We start from the raw sequence: 22,485 nt of genomic DNA, 5'->3' as shown, positions 1-22,485 counted from the left end.
GTCATAATAATCGGATTTGGCAAGTCAGTCTACCAAATAAAATTCTTTTTTTTTTTTCAAAAAAAAAAACTAAATAAAAAATATTTATGGCAACATTTATTTTAATGGTGTAGGGACATAATAATCAACTAAACGATGGCTGAATGAATGTAAGTAAATTCTTGAAAAAAAAAGTAATCCATTTTTACAATGATCTAACTCAGATTGATTTTCTGATAAAAAAATATTTTTTAAATATCTGATCCTACCCAATAAAATCCAACCCGACCCGGCTAATCCATCTCCTTCTAATAATAACTGGCGTGTAATAAAAAACGAGTTTTTCCGTCTTTCCCACCGTTTTGAGGCGTTTAAAAACCCCCCTGTTGCTCTTTTTTGGGTGGAAGCCAATGCGGTGAATTTATAATGACTAACACCAGACATGACCTTCTTCTCGAACCTCTCCGCTTGTCATCTATTGATTCGTCAAGAACCTAAACAAATAAGGACGACATCTCAAGAAAATCTCCATTTCAGCAAATTCTTTATTTTCCATCTGCAATCCGTATTTACAAAATTGAGATAACCTGTATAAAAAAAAATGGGGAAGAAATCTTCTTCATCGTCCGTAAACGGATGGAGATATCGTCATCCGAGGAATTACCTGAAGAACACGAAGCTACTGGTGCTTACCATCGTCTCATTGGTCGCCATTACCTGCCTCGTCTTGGACCGTTACACTCTCACCAGAGAGCACCAGGTTCCTCTTCTCTATCCTCATCGATTTGCATTTTTGTATTTCGTTTTTCATTCCTCCACATCTTCAATTAATTTTTTCTGTTAACAAGTTAAACGAATTTCTTCGCTTTATAGGTAGAGGTATCGAGATTGAATCAGGAATTGACAAACTTGCTCAATCAGGTAAGAATTCGTTCTTTTTCCCGAAACATTCTTGTTGATTTGTTTCGTTTCTTAAAGTTTATTTGGATATACTTGCAGCTTGACAATGTAAAAAATCGTCTAAAAGGATCGGGTGTAGACATCCAGATTAGGGCTAAAACTAGGGAAGTCACAGAGAAGGAGGTTGTTAAGGATGATCCACTTGATATTGAACGAAGAGAGAAAGTGAAAGACGCTATGCTTCACGCATGGACGTGTTATGAAAAGTACGCTTGGGGTCAAGATGAACTTCAGGTTTCTCTAAATCATTGGAAAATTTTGTTGATTAATTTTCCATTTCTGTTCTGACAAGGATTTCATGTGTTTATGTTGCTAACTGCTGGTGATTTATGGGTCTCTTTTAGGAGGGGAATGAATTACACATAAGATTACATGAATTTGTGGTAAGGTAGAACTGTGTTTTCTTGAAAATTGTCTATTTACAAGTAAATGGAAACAATAGGTTAAGCATTTCTGATTCAAAATGGAGAAAAATGAAGAAATAGATAAGGGTGCTGAAGCAAGCATGCCCTGCACTGTTGCTGGTAATTTCAGATTATAAAACTGGACTTTCTTCTATTTGGGCAGTAAAGGACTGCCATGTTTGCAATTGGTATTAGGCGTTGTTCCCAGTCTCTTTGCATTAGAAGTTTCTCTTAAGTCAACCCCTCACCCATACCTTACTTTATGGGACTGATTTCTTTCATTCCAAAAACAAGTAATCCGTAGGTTCCTTTTCTAAGGAATGTGTGCAATTTGTCTAATATATTTCACGCTTTTTGCCTACATATCCAGATCATGCATCTGATGGGTTAAATCTCATTCTGAAACAGCCAGAAACAAAGAATGGTGTCAATAGCTTTGGTGGCCTTGGAGCAACTCTTATAGATTCTCTTGACACATTATTTATAATGGACCTCCACGAGCAATTCCAAAGAGCCAGAGAGTGAGTTTTATATTTTCCAATGAGATGCTCAGCTTTCCTATGTTTATATGCTTTGTCTTCATGCTATTAGCTGGTATTTTCTTATCCAAGTGTTTAATTTGATAAAGCATGAGACATTACAATCACTAATGGGGTTTCTAGTAGATGACTAATGTTTGGTTCTAATTTGATTATGTCTTAAAAGTTTCTCTTTCCATATTTTATTAATCATCACAACAAATTATTGCAGGTGGGTTGCAAACTCGTTGGATTTTAACCAAGATTATGAGGCTAGTGTTTTTGAGACAACTATAAGGTTGGAATATGTTAATCTTATTTTTCCTTTCATAGTTTGCTTTCTCAGATGTCCAGCATATATATTATCTTATTTGTGAAACATAATCTGTACAGTCACTAGCACTGACCATTGTTTCTGGCTTTTTAATCTTAATATTGAATTCAGAGTTTTAGGTGGGCTCCTTAGTGCATATGATCTGTCTGGTGATAAAATCTTCCTTGAAAAGGCCAGAGACATTGCAGATAGGCTGCTGCCTGCATGGAATACACCATCAGGAATTCCCTATAATCGGATTAACCTGGTGCATGGGAATGCACATAACCCGAGGTGGACAAGGGTAAGTTTTATTCTCTTGAAGTCATTAGACAGTCTTTTTCTTTGTTCATCTTTTGTAACTTAGATGCTCACTCAAAGCATTATCTTTTTGTTGGTTAGATTGGCGGTATGACATTGTTACTGATCTGGGAGTTAAAAACTACATCTCTTGGATCTTTCGTATAGTATGTTTAAGATATATAGGGTTCTGCTCATATGTTTCCTTACAATGTTTAAGGCCCTAAATCAAAGTCCAAAGTAGGAAATGAGAAGAGGATTCCCAATTAGACCTAGAAACATGACCTCATAACATCTTTTAGTAGTAGTATATTTAAAGATTCTCTGTTTCTAGGGGAGCAGTATTTTAGCAGATTCTGGAACCGAACAACTTGAATTTATTGCTCTATCACAGAGGACAGGAGACCCCAAGTACCAGCAGAAGGTATTCTTTCTGTCACATTTATGTATGGGCTGACACGCCATCTTCTGTTTTCACCTAATATATGCTTAGATGTTTGTTCTAAGTTGTCTGATGTTATTCAGGCAGAGAATGTCATCAAGGAACTCCATAAAACATTCCCTGTGGATGGTCTGCTTCCTATATATATTAATCCTCACACTGGAGTGACGTCTCACTCAACAATCACATTTGGTGCCATGGGTGATAGGTAACAACCCGTAGTTTCAAAAAATATATCTGATATGGAGAACATTTAACTTTTCTACTAATGACAAGACTTGGACTGTGTTTGTCTGCTACATCCAGGAGTGAAATTTGTGCTAACTTGGAGCACAAGTTGGTGCTCAACTCTATATTATAGTTTGAATTTTAGGAAATCAACTCTTTTAAGTGCATATAGTTGGGGAGGCTGTTGAGCTGCATCTGTGACATTCCTTTAGGCTAAGTTATATCTAAGAGTTTAATGCTTCAGCTTCTAATTTGTGTTTTACATTGCATAAAAAAATTGAGGTAGTTCTTGGAGCTAACCTTCACTAAATTCTGACCTGGAAACAATTAGTATTGCATGAATTTGAGTGCTTAAGCAACAGGGTATTGCAGTCGAGGCAGATATATGTAAAAAATTGTGTTCCTTACATGTTTAAACATAATATATTGATAAATTAAGTTGAATAACATAACCAGCTATGCTGTTTCACGTCATCGGTAGTGTAGACATAATTTCCAACAAATCCCATTTAGTCATATATATTAATAGGATAAAGTATACAAAGTATTTGTATTTCTCTTCTATTATACTTGTACAAGGAATAGATGATACCTGATACGACAGAATTAAATATAAAGAAAGAGATATACAAACATAGTTGTATGTATATATATGTATATATCCTATTTTCTGTGGTGAAATATCTGTTTGTGACAGATTATCTCAGAAGCAGAAAATAACTTACTCTATTATTTACGTTTTTATTGTTTATACTCTTAACATGCCTGCTAAACTGTTTAGCAAGCACATTGGTCTTGAAATTTAATTGAGAGAAATCGAACAACACTCAGGGTCTATATTTCTAATAATACTAAAATTTTAAACTGATAGTAAATGTCCAATCTATATTTATATCCACATTATATATATTAAAAATTCCTTTTGGATGGTCTACGTTTATTTGTGTAGCCTTTCGTACATATCACAAGTTTATCTCCCATAGCATGTCTCTATGTGCATTATTAGGTAACAAGCATGCCTGTTACCTGCTATATTGATCTGCACAATTTTACTCATGCTGCAGCTTTTATGAATATTTACTCAAGGTTTGGATACAGGGGAATAAAACAGAAGCTGTAAAGCAGTATAGGTGACGTCTTAACTGATGTTCTCTTTTCGTTTTAAATTTCAATGTGATAAGAATATAACTTTGCAGTTTATGGTAGAACTTACATATATATTTTATGTTAAAATGTAGTTAGAAAGCCTTTTCAAACACACAATTTTAAATTTATTGTATGTGATACAAAATGCTCCCATTTATGTTGACATTTTTACAAGTGTTCGATTGGTATATGGCTAGTGTTAACATGATGTATATTCTATCATATGGAGTTTCCACAAGCAGCTTCGCTGACATAGATAGTTTGAGTAACATGAAAGAATTGAAGTATGCGAGCTCTATAATGAGCAGTAGTGTCCATAAGTGGATTCTGTGACGTGAATATTTTTCCACTTGATTTTCCATTATATGGTTATGAAAGCTAGCATGGTTTTGAAAGAAATGTCTAATTAATAACTTAAAGAACTTAATTATTAATTTTAAAGGTATGTAACTATTCTTTAGTTTAAGATTCTCATTGTGAACCGAAACCTTGAAGTTTACATATTTTGAAAATTGAAACCTTTAGATCTTAATACCATTTAAACCCTAATGTCTGCAAAGGAGAAAATTAGATCTTCCATATACATTTTGAGCAACAGAACATGTGGTAACTACGTGTCCCATATCTCCTCCTAACAGTAGAGCACAATAGTCATGGTTGGTTTAAATGTCATTGACAACAACCATCAAAGTATCAATCTCTGACTCCTTTCTCAGTTGTCACCACTACCCGTCCCTCAATTTCCATGCCCAAAGGCCCATGAGGCTTGCCCTTCCAACTGTGACTTTTCACTTCCAATGAGCCAGCCTTCAATATATGTAATTAATTTTGAGATAAATTTTGCTTTATATCAAATATGGTCGGGAGGATTACATTCATGTCAAAACTTGATTGACTAATTTGACTTTGCTTATGTTCTTGGGTAGGAGCTTCTTGTTCTGTAGTTTAATCCCCAGCATTGTCAATCTTGTGAATTTGGAGTTGACAGAGAATGGCAAGCAACAGGGTTTCTGCAAGTCAAATTCCTATTAAAATTGTGAAAAATCTAAATTCATTGCAGGTTGTTGATCTTTTCTTTTTGAAATAGAACGTGTAATGTATAAATTACATGTACCAAGGGGGTGCAAAATTGAGATACAAAAGAATTTACATTTCAGTCAATATGTTAATTAGATCTCCTAAATTCTCCATTGAATACAACTATTGCCTCAAAATCAAAATACTAAGAGTTTGAAACCATCTCTCCCCTAATCTATCAAAGTTTTCCTCCACTTCCTCAAAGACTCTTCTACTCATTTCTTTCCAAAGCACCCAAATAGTTGTCAACAGGATGAACCCCAATTGCCTCTTTCTACTCACGTCTGTCCAAACTCAAATTTCCTCATTGACAATTTTGGCTATAGCCCATATATAACTCAAAATCCCGAGAGCCATAGACTATAAGCTATATGCTAGGGGACACCTGATAAGTAAGTGGCCACAAGTCTCTTCCGTTTCTTTATACAAGCAGCACCAGTTTGTCTTGATCTTCTCTTTCTTCATTAACTTATAAATTATCTAACGAATTGCTTCCTATGCAAAAAATGTTATTCTTGGGGTTGTATTTACTTTTTAAATTTGTCTAAACAGAAATTTCATTCGCTAGGCGATTTCTTTGACAAAAGCTTATTGTCAAAGGTTGTAGAAAAAAATATTGAATATTTACTTGTGTTTTATTAAAATGAGAATAGGAATATATATAAATATAGATGGATTCATATATGATAACCAATATAAATCACTCTATTAATTATGCTAACATATTTAGAAAGATAATCATACTATTATGCACACGGAATATTCTATAATATTTTAATACTACTCAAGGTGGAGTATAAATATTAATCATGCCTAGTTTGTTTCGAAGATATTCAATCCATAATCCATTTTGAGGTTTTGTGAATATATTACCAAATTGTTCTTCTGTCTTCACATAACTAGTGAATATAAAGTTTTATTAAATTTTTTTTTTGGATAAAGTGACAATCAATGTCAATATGTTTGATCTCTCATAATACATAGGATTCGAGGTAATATAAAAGATAGTCCGATTATCACACCAGAGTTTCATAGGAGATGTGGGTCTCAAACCCACTTCATTTAAAAGATAATGTATCCATAAGATTTCGCATGTAGACTGGGTCATAGCTCTATATTCAAACTCTGTGCTTGAGTAAGATATAACTGTTTGTTTCTTACTTTTTCATGATGCGAGATTCCCACCAACAAAAACACAATACTCCGTAGTAAATCTCCTATCAATTTTAGATCCAGTCCAATCAACATCTGTAAAACATTCAATGTGAGTATGTTCATAATTTTTAAATACTATGCCAAGTTTCGGAGCACTTTTCAAATAGTACAAAATCTATTTCAGAACCTCCCATTGGTTGACTGTAAGTATAGACATAAACTGACTAACAATACTGACAGGGTATATAATATTTAGACGAGTTACAGTGAGATAAGTAAATTTTTTAACTAATCGCCTGTATTTTTCTGGATCATCAAGGGGATCATAATCATTTTTTGTAACATGTACATTTGATACCATTTGTGTATTGTATGACTTAATTCTCAGTTTTCTTGTTTTTATCAGTAGATCATGTGCATACTTTCTCTAAGATAACAAAATTCCTTCCTTACTTCTTGTTACTTCCACCTCCAAGAAGTATTTTAACTGTCTCAAGTCTTTGGTATTAAACTTGTTGTGCAAGAATGACTTGAGAGAGAATATTTTTGCATGGTTTTTTTCTATAATCACAACATCATCAACATAAATAATAAGAAGTATAATACCAGTTGTTGATTGTTTATAGAAAACTAAATGATCACACATGCTTTTCTTCAGTCCGAACTTATAGACTACCTCATTGAATTTGTCAAACCATACACAGGAACTCTGTTTCAGGACATACAAAGATTTTTTTAAATGATAGACTTTTCTGTACTCCCCCTAAATAACAAAGCTAGATGGTTGCTGCATATACACTTCTTTTAGGAGATCACCATTTAAAAATGCATTTTTAATGTCCAATTGGTGTAAGAGCCAATTTCGCAAGTCTGCAATAGATGTGAATAAACGGACATAGATAAGTTTGGCCGTTGGAGAGAATGTATCAGAATAGTCCACCGCATAAGTTTGAGTATAATCTTTTGCTATTAGTTGAGCTTTAAGTCTCGCTACAGAGTTATCTGGATTCACTTTGACTGCAAATATCCATTTGCACTCTACAACCTTTTTTTCTTTGGGTAAATCTGTCAGATACCAGGTATAATTGTCGTCAAGAGTATTTATTTTTTTAAACATGACATTACACCAATCAGGGTGATTCAGAGCCTCTTTAACTGTGTTGAATATAGAAACTGAATTTATAAAAACAATTAAAGCAATAAATGAAGAAGACATATGGTCATATGAGATAAAATTAGCAATGGAATAAGTTGGCATAAAAATGGTGCACTGATGTTTATCTTTACAAAAACCGATGGGAAGATTAAGGTCGTGTGTTAGATGATGACGGACCAGATGCAATACATGTATCATTAGTCTGTTATCTTATGGAATAAATATGAACAATTGGTGATAGCACTTGGGTCAGAGGCACACTAACACTATTATCAACTTGCTCAAGTAGAGGTGCAGACACATCATTTGGAAAAGTACTATTATCTGTTTGTTCAGTAAAAGTATCTGGTGTGAAATTATAAATGAGCCACTTATTGTTTGTCCCATAACTTGTAGATTTGGACAATGAGGAGAAGAACAATGTATTTATCTGAAAAGATCACATCAATTGATATCAAATATTTATTGAGATATGAAGAGTAGCATCGATATCCTTTTTAAAGGTAAAAATATCTAAAAAATACACATTTCAACGCATTTGGGTCCAATTTTGTCACACGAGGTCGTACATTTCGAATATAACAGGTACTATCAAATATCTTAACTTGCACCAAAAATAAAGTTTTATTTGAAAAAAGAAGATTGTAAGAACCATCTCCATCAAGTACTATAGATGACATGATTATTCAAGAAACATACTATACAAACAACATTAGCCCAGAACTGCTTAGGCATTTGGAACAAGAAGGTTCGAGCTGTCTCAAATAAATGTGTGTTCTTTTTCTCAGTGACTCCATTTTGAGATGATGTATCCACACACGAGGATTGGTGAAGGATCCTGTGTTGAGTCATATAGTTTTGAAATGACTTTGAAATATATTTCTTGGCATTATCACTTCTCAATACATGCATAAAAACATTGAATTGTGTTTTGAGTTCAGCACAAAAAGTACTAAAGTGAGAAAATACTTTAAAAAAATTATTCATAAAATATATTTAAGTTATTCAAGAAAAATCATCCACAAAAGTAACGAAATACTTAAACTCAGTTTTAGACAGAATAAAATATGAACCCCGACCATCAGAGTGAACTAACTCAAAAGTAGACTCAGCTTATCTATTGACCCTTGAACCTGACGGACTACGGTGATATTTTGTAAACCGATATGACTCGCAATCCAGTGAAAATACATAATAAAATTAAGGATATAGCTTCTTTAACAGCGGTTTAAAAGGATGTCCCAATTGATAATGTGCTTCAAATGGAGAGATAACATTAGAGCAGATAACCGATCGAGATACTCAAGTATCAAGAATGTAGAGACTATATGATATATTTATTTTACCAATAATCTGTTTTGTCATAAGATCTTGAAAAACATAGTAATCAGGAAAAAATATAAAACAATAATTCAAATCTTTAGTAAGATTATTCATAGAAGTCAGATTGAAGCTAAGTTTAGGTAAATTTAATACAGATGATACGGTAATAGATGATATTGGTTTTGTGGTCTCCAAACCCACAATGTTAGGTCGATCCATCAGCAATAGTTACAGAAAGAGATTTTTTTTGTGGTCGAAAACTTTAAAAAAATTTAGAATTACCTGTCATGTGATCTGTAACACAAAAATCAATCACTTATCTGTTCGAAGAAGAGATAAAACATTTTTTCTCTGATTTAACAAAAGTAGAATTTTTTTAAAAAATTTTTGATACTGAATGAATTTAGTATACTTTTCAACTGAAATCATAACAGTTCTTTCAAAATATGAGCTAACAGTAGTAGCAATAATATTAGCGGTTTGTGTCCTCCGATTATGATTCTGCAATTTCTTATAATATCACTTTATATATTCTTGTTCACGGCAGTAATAGCAGATAATATTATCATCAATTTCAATTCATAAATTATAAAAAATGTCACTTATAATACCCAAAACACAATAGTCAGGGATACTTAAAAAATACTGCAAATATACCAAAAAATCTAAAAAAATAGAGTACTTCTTCACACACGGCTGTCAACAATTTTACCAGAACTTCACTGCTGACCACCAGAGTTCACGCGCCCCCGCACACGCCGCCGTTGGAGTTCACGAGTTGCCGCTAGAGAGTCATGTGTTATTGCCAGAAATCATAAAAATGTCTGCTTTTGACCGGAAATCACCACTGAATCCAAATGCACGCCTGAATTCAGAATGATGTTTGTAACATCACCTCAAATCACGTCGAAAAACCGGAAAAAGCTTGCTGTCGCGAGATCTGCTCCGCCTCTGCTTTCTCCACTCTAGCCTTTTGGTTTCTTGCTCAGACTAGGTCGGCTGAGGTTCTCTTCAGGTTCTGACTTTGTGCCGAATGCAAGACGTACACGAAACGGCCGAATGCGACTCACCCGACGTTTAAAGACGCAGAAACAAAGAGAGAAAGGCTTCCTTTGACTCTTCTGTGGGCACCATCATGCCGGCCGCGATCTAAACTAGTTGGAGGATGGTGGTTGACTTCCTTCGGCGTCAAAAATGGGTTGTTTAATCCTTATTTGATTTGACCTCTAAAATCTTAACCCTAGTTCTAATACTATATTTTTGGTTAGAGAAGCAAAAATACTGAATATTTACGTGTCTTTTATTGAAATGAGAATAAAGATATTTATATATGTAGATTGATTTATATATGATAACCAACATAAATCAGCATATTAATTACACTAATATATTTGAAAAGATAATCATATTATTATTTATAGGAAATATTTTATAATATTTTAACCCTCATAAAATGTCTCCACAATAAATTTCTAAGTTGTGCCGAAAGTCTAAACAGGTTGATTATACTCATCACTGAGAGATACCAATGAACAATGATGCAGAATCCGGGATCAATAAGTGCAATCCAAAACCCTCCCACACATACAGTTTAGCACAAAAATCTAATTCTTAAATAATCCCTTACTTATCTCACAATTAATTTGTGATTAAGAACTAAAGTAATTGGAAAAAATAATAAAAATTGATAAAACACTACAAGAGTTACCTTGATAAGTATAATTGATTCCTCACTTAAAAAGAAGGTTGAAGAGATCTTCCTAAAGAGCACTCAAAAAGCCGAAAGCTAACTAAAGCAAAAGCTTTATTTTTATTGATTTGAACTTGAATTGATTACAAATAAAGGTGTGGGGCCTTCATATAGTCATAGTCTTTGAGAATTACAATAAAAATAAAAAACTTAAAACTAGAAAACTTATCTTTAAATCCTATCTAGGATTCTAAAGAAATAATTAAATAAAGACTCATAAATTAAGATAAATTAAAACTCTTCTCTCTTGGTGAAGTAGCTTGATTGTAACTGACCACTCTTGGACTATTTGGCTTGCTTTTGGAGTCCGATATTTAGTGAATTTCGGTGTTGAAGATGGATTAGGATGCATCCAAGTTGAAGTAGGAACTAGCTCTTTCTTCATGAGAAAATCTAGGGAGATATTCGGCCATGAGTGGGAGATCATCTCCTTTGAGCTTTCCCATTCCGAGTATGATTCTAACACTTTATTTAATATTAATTTAGGAAGATAAAGTCTACTTAGGACCCTTTTCAAGTTGAATTCGGACTCTTTGAATGCCTTACCGCAAATCCTACTTGAATTAGGATTTATGATGTGTAGATAAGCCATTTTAAAAAAAAAAATGATGTGTAGATAAGCTCCCTTGATCTCTCCATGACTTAAACACTTATTTAGAACTCTTGAAAAGATGAAATTGAATTCTTTAAGCTTAATTGCCCTAGGTCCTACTTAGATTAGGACTCTTTGTAGCCGAATTTGAGGTGGAGAGGAAGATGAAAGAAAATCTCTCTTGGGTGAGAAATCGTTTTTGCCATGTGACCCTATTTCATAAGGCTTGGCATGCTAGCTTTCTTTTGGCTGCATGGGCCTTGTTTTCTTCACTTATAGGCTTTCAAATATGATCCAAGCCTTTTTCCTTTAAGGATTCACTCTTGAGCCAAAGTTTGGAAGACTTTCTTGAGTTCTTTGGCTTTAAACTTGTCATAGTCGTTCCATGTGATCCAAACCTCTCATATGTTGTGTTTAGCCTTTCATACGGACTTTGTGCATTGCCTAAAATACCTTGGCCTTGTCTTGAATAGTCCATAAGGCCGTGATCTCCACTTAGATAGTTCAATCTGCTTTGGTCTTCCTTTAGACAACTCAAACTGTAACCTACCAAGCTTGAATTGTTCATATGGCAACATCTTTCTTTTATGGGTCTTAAACTTGGCCTCTTATGCTTATGAGGTCTTGAGATCCATCTTGGAGCATGTCTTGCCCTTCCTTAAGGTGGCCATGGCCTTGTGACATTAATTGACCCTGGCTTTTCTTGAAACAGTGAGCCTTCAAGCTTATATTGCCATGAACTCCCATGTATTGTTCTATGAGAGCTTGAGTTTCATCTTGGTCCTAGGATCTCATGAAACCTAGTGTGTCTTGTCTTCCCTTTGTTCACATCAACAAAGCACTTAACAGTGATTCATTTTTTTAAATACACTTAACAGTGATTCATATTTCATTCAATTCCCAGTAGGCACGTCTTTAACAATAATGTCCTTATTCCTTGCTATAGCAAAAATCTGCGAAAACCTCATTCGCAGAGATTTGCCATCAGGCCATGCGTCAAACCAGAAACTTAGTCCCTCCCTATCCCCTACCCTCCATCTAATGCATTCATGGAATTTATCCTTTCCAGCTCCAATCGTTTTCCACAAATATTTCCCAATCAGTCTCTTCGGCATCCTGCTGTACCGCCCTCTGTCAGTAGTACCATACTTTACCTCAATAATTGTTCTCTATAGACTATGCATTTCTTTCATGAATTGCCACAACTATTTCCCCTTTGAAGCTTGATTCATTTCAACCATAAATCTAATTTCCACACCTCCCTGATTTAATGGTCTTTTAATCTTGTTCCAAGCCACCAAATGATATTTTCTATTTTTCCAGTAAGTTGTCTCATAAGAATCTATACTGGATTATTTCCAATTTCTTGGCCATACTCTTTGACACGGATAATAATGATATATAGTATATAAAAAGGTTTGATAATGTGCTCCTGATAAGCGTTAATCGCCCGCCCTTGGATAGGAAGTTTTTCTTCCATCCTGCAAGTCTCTTCTCACATTAATTCACAATGGGATCCCATGTCCTCAGATCTTTACAAGTAGCATCCAACGACATGGCCCTAATAATTAATTTGCAAGTCCACAACTTTGTAGCCTAAGATCAATGCTAGTCTTCCAGTATCACTCAAATTACCCAATCTGACCATCTCCGACTTCATAAGATTTATATTTAGACCAGATACCACTTGGAAACAAAACAAAACACATATAAGATTCAACAAATATCTCTCCTCTGGCTAACAAAATAATAATACATCATAAGCAAAAAAAATGAATTACTTCCTTTGTTGTCTCTCCTTGTTCCACCCAAATCTCTGGCTCTCACTAACAGTTTGTTCAAAACTTCCATCATAATGATAAACAATGGAGGGAAAAATGTGTCTCCCTGTCTAATCCCTCTAGATGCTTTGAAAAAAGTCGACAGACCTCCATTCAGCATAATTGCAAACGAAGTTGCAGTAATGCAAGTGTTGATCCACATCCTCCATTTGGAGCCAAAACACATTCTATCAAGCAAGTAATCAATAAAACCCTAAAAGATTTCTCCATGTCTAATTTACGTAATACACCATCTCTCTTCCTGTACAACTAGTCTTCAACAACTTTATTAGCAATCAGTACCACCTCCATAATCTACCTTCTACAAACATATGTTGATACTCTCCAATTACTTTGTTCAACACTTACTGATTCTTTTGGCTAAAACTTTTGTAATAAGCTTATAAATACAACTCACTAGGCTTATCGGTTAGAACTCCTTAATATTTACAGCATCCTCCATCTTAGCAATTAGCACCAAAAAAATTATAATTAAGAGGTTTCATAATGTACCCACATCATGGAATTCTTTGACTAGTTCCATTTCATCATCCTTGACCAGATACGGAAATTTCTGTAACAAACCCATATTAAAACCATAAGGACCTGAAGTTTTGTCTTTCTTGCATTGCTTGGGAGCCTCATAGATTTCTTCAACAGTTAAGTCTCTTTCAATATGTTCCTTAGTCGCCTCATCCAACATATTGAAGTTGATGCCATCCAATCTGGGATGTCTAACAAACTCTTCGCAATATAGTCTACAGAAGTAATCCTTGACCCCTTGCCTCAAATCTTCATTACCCTTGACCCCTCTTCCCTCAATCTCCATTCCCTTCATAAAACTGCATCTCGTATGGTGACTAGTCGTGCAGTGAAAAAATCTCATGTTGTAATTGCCTTCTTTAATCCATCTCGCCCTCAATTTTTGTTGCCAATCTACTTCTCTTTGTAATCTAGCTGCGAAATCCATCTTTAGCGCCTCCTTTGTCACTATATCTTCTGTAGAAATTTCTCCCTCGTCTTCCAAATCGTTAATTGTCTGTGTGTCATGGAACAAACCTTGTGTCTCCATGCTCTTCCTCTAATCCTCATCCTTGCACTATTCGTTAATAGTTGATTTTTTCGCCTTTAGTTTATTCACTAACCTGTAGCTTGGCTTGTCATTTATCTCATTTGCCTTCCACCACTCTTTGAATTTGGCACTAAAATCATTCACAATGAGCCATCTGTCTTCAAATCTAAATGGGAACAGGTCCATTTAATTCCATTTGTGTCAAGTCAGATAGGGAAATGGTGAGAGATGACCCTCTGCGGTTTCTTCTGACAAATGCCTGCAACTTGAAGTTGACATGAGATTGATTGCAGGTTGTTGATTTTGAAGTGTACTGATCTTTGGGCGCATATTCAGTTACTTAAGGAATTAGATAGAAGTTTGAAGATCCTTTATTTGAGGAGGAATTGATTTTTTGGTTTTTGGGAGCTTGTATGTAGTTAAATGTCAAACTTGAGTGAAAATAATCTCATTCCTAGTGACCCAGAGAGATAATGAAGCTGAATAATTCAAGTGCTCTTAGTCTCAGTTTCTATGAATTTTGATGAATGGGTGTTGATTTTGGACATAAGGGCTTGTAGGTTCATGAATAAGATTTCAATTAGCATTTACAGTTTGATGAGACCGGGACTCTTGGATTTGAGTAAGCAGAGCTTGTCTAGCTTGTTGCCAATTGAGCTTTTTGGTCTGCTTAGCTTCCTAGTACTTACTTTTGGAGAGAGCAAGTTTTTGCTAGCTTGGTGAGCGGCTAGGCTAGTTTACAGAAAAGGATTTGTGGGATCTGCACTGAGTGGCTAACGAGAAGTGGAGTGTCACTGTGAGAAGGGGGTGCCACCACGGGTCATTGGACATGGGAAATAAATGATGAGAAACGGATGGCAGGGATGGCAAAGGAGTAATGGAGTGAGAATTTTTCGCTCTGGTGATTGCCAGATGCCAGTGATTTTCAGGGAAACACTACTATATTGCTTTCTTTCAGGATATGAAAGAGAGATGAGTGATGAATATAACTGCATCTCATAACTTATTTTACTCAAATTTCAATTGAAGCCTTTTTCTCACTATGTAATATCAGGGTTTTAATTGTTTAAATTGAAATATGAAGGTTTAAGTTGTTCAAGTGTTCAAGGGTTAACACTTTAAGAAATAAATACTTTAAGTTATAACCAAAACACGTAGAGGATATATTGATTTGTAGTATCATGGTTGCTTTTACCAAGGTGTTCATAAGTTGCTTATGAGGACCATACATACTGGATTATGAAACAAGAACAATTACCAAGGTGTTTATAAGTTGCTATCAGATTTAAACACCTTATTTAATTTTTTCACTAGTATCATGGTTGCTATTACCATTATTGAGAATTCTTCTTTTCTAGACATATTTCTAACTAAACCAGCATCAATAAATTCTGAAAACAGAGAAATGTGGGAGGCATCAATGAGGGGTTTGCAAAGTTTGGTTCGTAGAACAACACCATCCTCCTTTGCGTACCTATGTGAAAAGACTGGAAATTCACATACGGACAAGGTAGGATCTGCCTAACTAATCAAGAAGATTCTTGATGTTATTTGATGGCTAAATATTATGATGCGCCTTGTTTCTGTATTCTTGCGTGCAGATGGATGAGTTAGCATGTTTTGTACCCGGGATGTTGGTTTTAGGATCTTCTGGTTATGGCCCTGTGGAAGCTGCAAAATACTTATCGTTGGCAGAAGAGGTATCCATAAGCAATATACTCATGGATTTTACCCTACCTTCCTGATGTTTTTCCTAATCAAGGAAAAGAAATCTGCTGTGATCAAGGAAAAGCTCCTCACCTGATGTTTTTCTAACCCTTACGCTACGAGCTGGGGTTAGTTTTTTGATATTGCAGGCATGGTCCTGATTGTTTTTTAGTTTTTGATTTTAGGATTTAATATTGACTCTTCTATGAAGGAAAAGTGAGAAAACAGGATAAGAGAAAAGAAACTATAAGTGAAGCAAAATGAAGCATCGAAAAAATAAAATGCTTGAATGGATTTCATTCTGCTCAAGCACCTAAAGCTTTTTCAGACAATATTAAGTACTCAGGACTAGGGAGATTGGACAAAACATCACAATATGTTTTGGTTCATATGGTGAAGAATTGTTTTTATGGTACTTTCTAAGCCAATTTTACATGAAGTAGGATCGTAACTGCTAGCTAGCAGTCATGAAGCTAACTAGCTTGATGAAGAAGTCTATTGGGGTTGTAGGATGGAGACATACAAGGAGAATATATTTCTGAAATGTGGTAGTTTCAGGTTGCAATCTATGGCTAAACTCACAGCTTCCCCAACCTAAGCATTCTTGACAATTTGATTATAGCAAGGATTATTGGTGCCTTTAATCATTTAACTGAAATGTATTTGGCTTTGCAATGTAGCTTGCATGGACTTGTTATAACTTCTATCTGTCAACACCTACAAAACTGGCTGGAGAGAATTATTTCTTTCGTGCTGGACAGGTAAGGAGCAGCTCTTCTGTTGAATGAACTTGTCTAATAAAAGAAAATGTTTTGTACATAATGTAAAAAGGAATTTATAGGACATGAGTCTTGGCACATCCTGGAATATTTTGAGGCCTGAGACAGTGGAGTCCCTCTTTTACCTCTGGCGTTTCACTGGGAATAAGACATACCAAGAATGGGGCTGGAATATTTTCCAAGCATTTGAAAGGAATTCCCGTTTGGAGACAGGATACGTGGGGCTTAAAGATGTAAGTTTTCCTTCAATCTAGAGCTGTAATTTAAATATTCTATTTTATAAAGGATTATCAGTATTGCTAGTATGGCTTCCAGGAAACACTCATTGCTTAGTTCTTACTATCCACATTCAGCAGATTCAGATCACATGGGTTTTTGAACTTCAGACGTTTACTTCTCTACCTTAGTGTGATTTTCCATTCATGCATGTGTGTGCTTTCTTTCTAACTGTTTAGGTGGGGATGGGAAATAATTTTCATCTCTTGTTGGATAACCCATATATCAATTCTGTGAAACCTACCCTCTGAAAACCCTCAGTAACATTTTTCGAAACAGATGGAAGGTTTTTTAAGATATCCATAACCTATTGGTTTATTTGTGTATATCCAGAGTTTTGAGTTTAATCTGGACTATATGAATCATAAGAGCTTTTTATCAAAATTTACTCTTAAGCCTTTTCTTTACCACAGTCCTTGCAGATTTTTCTGTCTTTTAAATCCCGGAAGATGATTAATATATGCACTAGCTTGATTTTCATCTCATGTGCATTGTAATGTTAAATCATACTGTTCTGCTTCCTGCAATGCAATCAAGCTTAAGCGTGTGCATTTGTATGTGCATATGTATATGCATGTATTATATATCTTTGTTGAAATCTGAAAGAAGCTTGCAGCCTGTTTCTTTTTCCAATGAGATCTTTTCATGTTCTTGATTTTAACATTTTGTACTCAGGTGACAACTGGTGTCAGAGACAATATGATGCAGAGCTTCTTCCTAGCCGAGACTCTCAAATATCTCTACCTCTTATTTTCACCTCCATCTCTCATCTCTTTGGATGAATGGGTATTTAATACCGAAGCCCATCCTCTGAGAATTGTCACTCGAAATCTTCACGAAAAAAAATCTTTAGGCAGACTAATATAAAACCATTGAGGATGTGTGACGGAGGAAACATGAGTCAGTGAGGGGGTCATAGTTGACCTAAGTTCAACCCACCAAATTTTTTGGGTTAAACGCACCAGGTACTCCCTTCTTATTATATGTAGTTACCTAAAGTTTTAAGCCTTGATTTGATTTTCTTAGGTTTAGAGGTCCTTGTTCTTAGTGGTGAGTTCTGTTGCCAAGGACAAAAAGAACTTGTTCCAAATAGTTTCAACTAATTGAAGCCCAGAGATAGGCACTGCTTTAGGTACACAAAAAAAGGCGCCATATTCATCAGATCCTTTACAGTAAACAAGCTGCAATCCTTAACTGGAAGCACCTTGTTCTCAATAAACTTAAAGGAACCCCAGCCATTAACTTTGATTTAGTCCTTTTAGATTTTGAACCCTTTTAGATAAATATATGCTGAATATTAATGAATAATCTTATAGTGCATTCAGCTGAAATGCAGTTGTTTTGTTATATAGTGTGTATGTTAGTATTTAATGAATTTCATGGAGGTGACTAGGAGATAGAAATAGAGGGTAACTGAAATTGTTTATTTGCTATATATTAGCAGTTTTAACATATTTTAGTTAGTGTTTGGTAAGACAACAAATAGAGTTAGGTTTTTAGAAGTGATTATTAGAAGGTTGAAAATAAATGCTTTTTTGAGTTTCTTATTTTTAATTTTCCAAATTTATTTAGTTACTATTTTGATATTTTTTAAATTAAATATATATTTTATAATAATAATGTAAATTATAAAAATATTTATATTAAGTACGTATCTTTTTATTAATTTATATGATCAAATACAACTAATTAATTTTTGTCACAGTTAACTTATTCAAACGTTTACTTATTTTTGTAAGAAAAATGATCTTGTTCCGGAGTATGTTAAAGCATGTCATTGTTTTTGAGCACTTATTTATTTACGGTAATCCAGGAACCCTCTTTAAATGGGGAACTGAAGGACTTTCAGAAAGATAATGCCTTGTTTGTTTAATATTTATATTCACAATATGCATAGTATTATTTTTCAACTTTTTTCCCCATTTATCTGCTGTCAATAATTTATGGTTCTTACTCATATTTTTATTTTAAAGAAAAATATAAATTCATATCATGTGTTAGATCTTATCATAATTTAGTATTTTGATATTTTTGTGCAAAAAAATTGTTAGGTTATTATTTTATATTTTAATATTTTTTCGGTTTGATGTATTTAGTCTTGTAACTTATAAATTGTCATGCGTTTCTTTTTTCATTTATAAAAGTATATAAGAATTTTCTTTAAAAAATGACTGAGTACAAATAAAAATAACTTTTAAAAAAATACTAGAAACAACATTTTAAAATTTTTAAAACTTCCTTATTATTTTTGCTATTATCTTTTTTTATTGATTAGCATATAAATTTTAAAAAAAAAGAAACTAAAAAATATTTTTAATATATCAAACAAAACTAATTGATTTTACATAAAGTAGCAAAAGATGAAATCTCATATATTGAACTGCGACAAAAACAATTTCAGTTACAAAAAATTATTGTTTGATTGTAATGAGAGTAAACAACGGGGAATGGGAATCATATAAATAAAAGAAAATTATTATTATTATTATGGTTATTATCATTATTAAAAAAAAAAATAATAAGCTGATTTTTTGTAAGAGCACTCTGGCCGTAGTTGTGATCAAGTTGTAATTGGCTGTTTCAGTTAGAATAAGGAAAATATTAATGTTCTTAAACCTTTGTTTTTTTATAAAATAAAATAAAAAAGTAAAGTAGAAGCTCTTGTTGTAATTGAGTATAGAACAGCAGGCACTCATGGGAATGGTCTTAAGCCTAAGCCTTGTTGGAAGTGTTTTTGTTAAATCTTTGTTACTTATTGCTGTCATTGTTTCTCGTAATTAAGCAATCTTTTCCTTTTGATCCAAATCTCCAAACTTTGAAAACTAATTTATTTTAAGTAATTATATGATGACTTTATTTTTGTAGAGAATTTTATTTTAAATACATAAATGGTTATATCATTTAGTGGTGCACTACACCACTAGTTCTGAAAATGTTTGGCTCCATATATAAAATATATATATATATATATATTCTTTTCGTTTTCTTCATACTTTTCTCATTTTGCTCCATCGGAACAGAAAAAAGTCTTGGTTTTGCTGCTGCTTGCTGCTCACACTATAACAACCAAAATCTTTTACCAAATCACATATATTTCTTTCATATATGCACTGTTTATATTGATAATAAATAAATTATAATTTAATATAATCTTTTTCTTTCTGCATATCAAATTCTATATCTGATTTGCTTTTTAGTTATTTTAGATACAAACACTAGATGTTAAAGCAATTATTTTCGTTTAATTTTAGCATAATTTTGGTTTGTAAAATTTGTGTATTATAAACAAAAAGAACTGAAATAATCTTTTTAAAATACTAAAAAAAATATTCTAAAATTTATAACGGTATTATTGTTTTCAACTCGTTATCCCATGCCGTAGCATAAACATTTTTTGTAAAATAATTAAAAAAAATTAAATAATTTTAGGGATAAGACTTAAGAATTAATGTTTTATATAGGTCCTAATAATAAAGAAACACAGGGAAAAGGTGTAAATTAAAAAAATAGTATATGTTTAGGACTTTACTGCAAGAGATCAATCTCAGAGATCTGTCTACATAGTGAGGATAAAGTTGATAATTGATTAAAAAAACAACAATTTACATAAAGCCAAAGCTTGTGCCTGCTGCCTTCAACATTCCCTTGCATTTCACGCACATAAAGAGATAACTTAACAGATTGAAGTCCCAAGAGAAATGGAGAGGCACAAAGAATATTGAATACATAAAAGAAATATATATATTTTATATATATATATATGTATGTATGTATATATAAGTAGTCGATCCAAAGCAAATTAAGAGACATTCCCTGAGGCCTACCAATAAAAGGGTAGATGAAGAAAAAGCTAAAAAAGCAAGAGGTAGCCCTTCCCCACTCCACCTCAGCTGCAATGATGACAGTAAGAGTGGAGTGGGGTCTTCATGCTTATACACCTCTAGATTTTATATATATCATTCACCACTCATGATGTACTAGTACCCACGTTAACTTTTAATTTTTTTTTTTTCAATATTAAAAAAACATATTACTGAATTATTTTACTTATCATATAACTTTTTTTTTTATTAATTTAATAAAACACATAATAATCACTTGTGATATTTATTGGATTACTCTACATATACTTTAGCCAATTTTATTTATAACAAAAACCATAGTTACTGTGTGTGTCATTTTACATGTTAGCATATAATTGGAATTCAATGTGTGTTTGTGTGGGAGGGCAATTAATAAAATAAAAAAGGTGGGAATTAAAAGATTAAAAGAAAACAAAGGTAGGTAGGTAGATGATGAAAGCAGAAAGAAAAAGGAAAAAAGTAGAATCTAGTAGTACTATCTATCTGTCTTGATGCAAGAGATGGGGTTTTTGGTGTCTGGCAAAGAGAATCCATGTTGGGGGAGAGCTTCAAAAGGTGAGCCACCAAGCACAAAGCAAATTCTCAGACACTAAATTTTTTAATTGAAAACAAAAAAAAAAAAAAAACACATACACACACTGCTCGTATCTGGTTTTTTTCTATCTCTGGTTTGTGTTTGTGTCAGCTTGGGCATGGCATGCGCTCATTCAAACTCCAAAGACTTACATATATATATATATATATATATATAATATCCATACACACCCCCACCCACCAAGTATATCAACAGTTTTTTGTTTTGTTTTTCTTGGGTTTTATTGAAAAATTCAAGAATTATTCTTTAAAGGTTAATTTTTTCCTCTAACCCCACAAACACACTCACAGACAAAAGTTAATTCTTGGGAAGAGATATATTTTTTATTTGCATATTAAGTTTGATTTTGGTTGATAGTATTTTGATGCTTAAATCTTGAATATACATGAAATCAATTTATGATATTACATTATTAAAATTATTTATTGAGCAACCTATTCTATGATATGTAAAAGTTGAATTAAAAAAATATTTATATACCACATTTATGGCTAATGTTTTTATTCATTTTGTGTATATATGTATGTTCCTCTCTCAATTTATTTCTCTGATTAATATATAATTATATTGTTTTTAATAAATAATATTGTATGTCGTTATGTGCAGTCTTTTTTGGGGTATAAACACTCAAATCAATAAACAAAAAGTCAGAAAAATATTACAAATCTTTTTTTTTTTTTTTCTTTTGTCCGATTCTTGGTGAAGAAACCAATTTTAGATACGGAAAAAAAGCATTTCGTGATACGATTCCTCAAATCCAATTACTTCAATTAATATATATACATATATACAACGATCAGTGTATAAAAATGATGGTGATGTGATGATCATATATCGAATAAATAAATAAAAATAAAAAAGGGTGTAAGGAAAAGGTGTAAGTAGAAAACTTTTGACTATAATAGTCGTGGTGTGTGTACACTTGAAAACTTTTTATGCTTAAATTAATGAGGTTTCCTTTTACCCTAAAAGTGTTATATATATATAATACGTACATGTATATATATATATATATATACATGTACGTATA

The 22,485-nt window shown here is 33.2% G+C and overlaps 1 protein-coding gene across 2 annotated transcripts; it reads left to right on the top strand.

Moving 5' to 3' along the window:
* The first annotated feature begins 94 nt into the window (after window positions 1-94).
* On the top strand, window positions 95-18,460 carry LOC110811093 (mannosyl-oligosaccharide 1,2-alpha-mannosidase MNS1-like). 2 transcript variants are annotated; one of them, XM_022037472.2, is made up of 14 exons: window positions 95-739; window positions 853-900; window positions 979-1,173; window positions 1,752-1,864; window positions 2,094-2,159; window positions 2,307-2,478; window positions 2,809-2,898; window positions 3,000-3,124; window positions 4,209-4,274; window positions 15,637-15,745; window positions 15,837-15,935; window positions 16,623-16,703; window positions 16,784-16,954; window positions 17,673-18,460. In XM_022037472.2, exons 1-14 carry the CDS (start codon window positions 581-583, stop codon window positions 17,862-17,864), a joined length of 1,686 nt encoding a protein of 561 aa, XP_021893164.1. In that variant the 5' UTR covers window positions 95-580; the 3' UTR covers window positions 17,865-18,460. The 2 variants fall into 2 exon arrangements, with proteins under 2 accessions (XP_021893164.1, XP_021893165.1); XM_022037473.2 differs by lacking the exon at window positions 4,209-4,274.
* The last annotated feature ends 4,025 nt before the right edge of the window (window positions 18,461-22,485 follow it).

Source organism: Carica papaya, chromosome 7 (genome assembly GCF_054855325.1).
Source record: "Carica papaya isolate Zhongbai chromosome 7, ASM5485532v1, whole genome shotgun sequence".
Lineage (NCBI taxonomy): Eukaryota > Viridiplantae > Streptophyta > Magnoliopsida > Brassicales > Caricaceae > Carica > Carica papaya.
The sequence above is the reverse complement of the archived record's forward strand: the minus strand, read 5'-3'. Positions and strand labels throughout refer to the sequence as shown.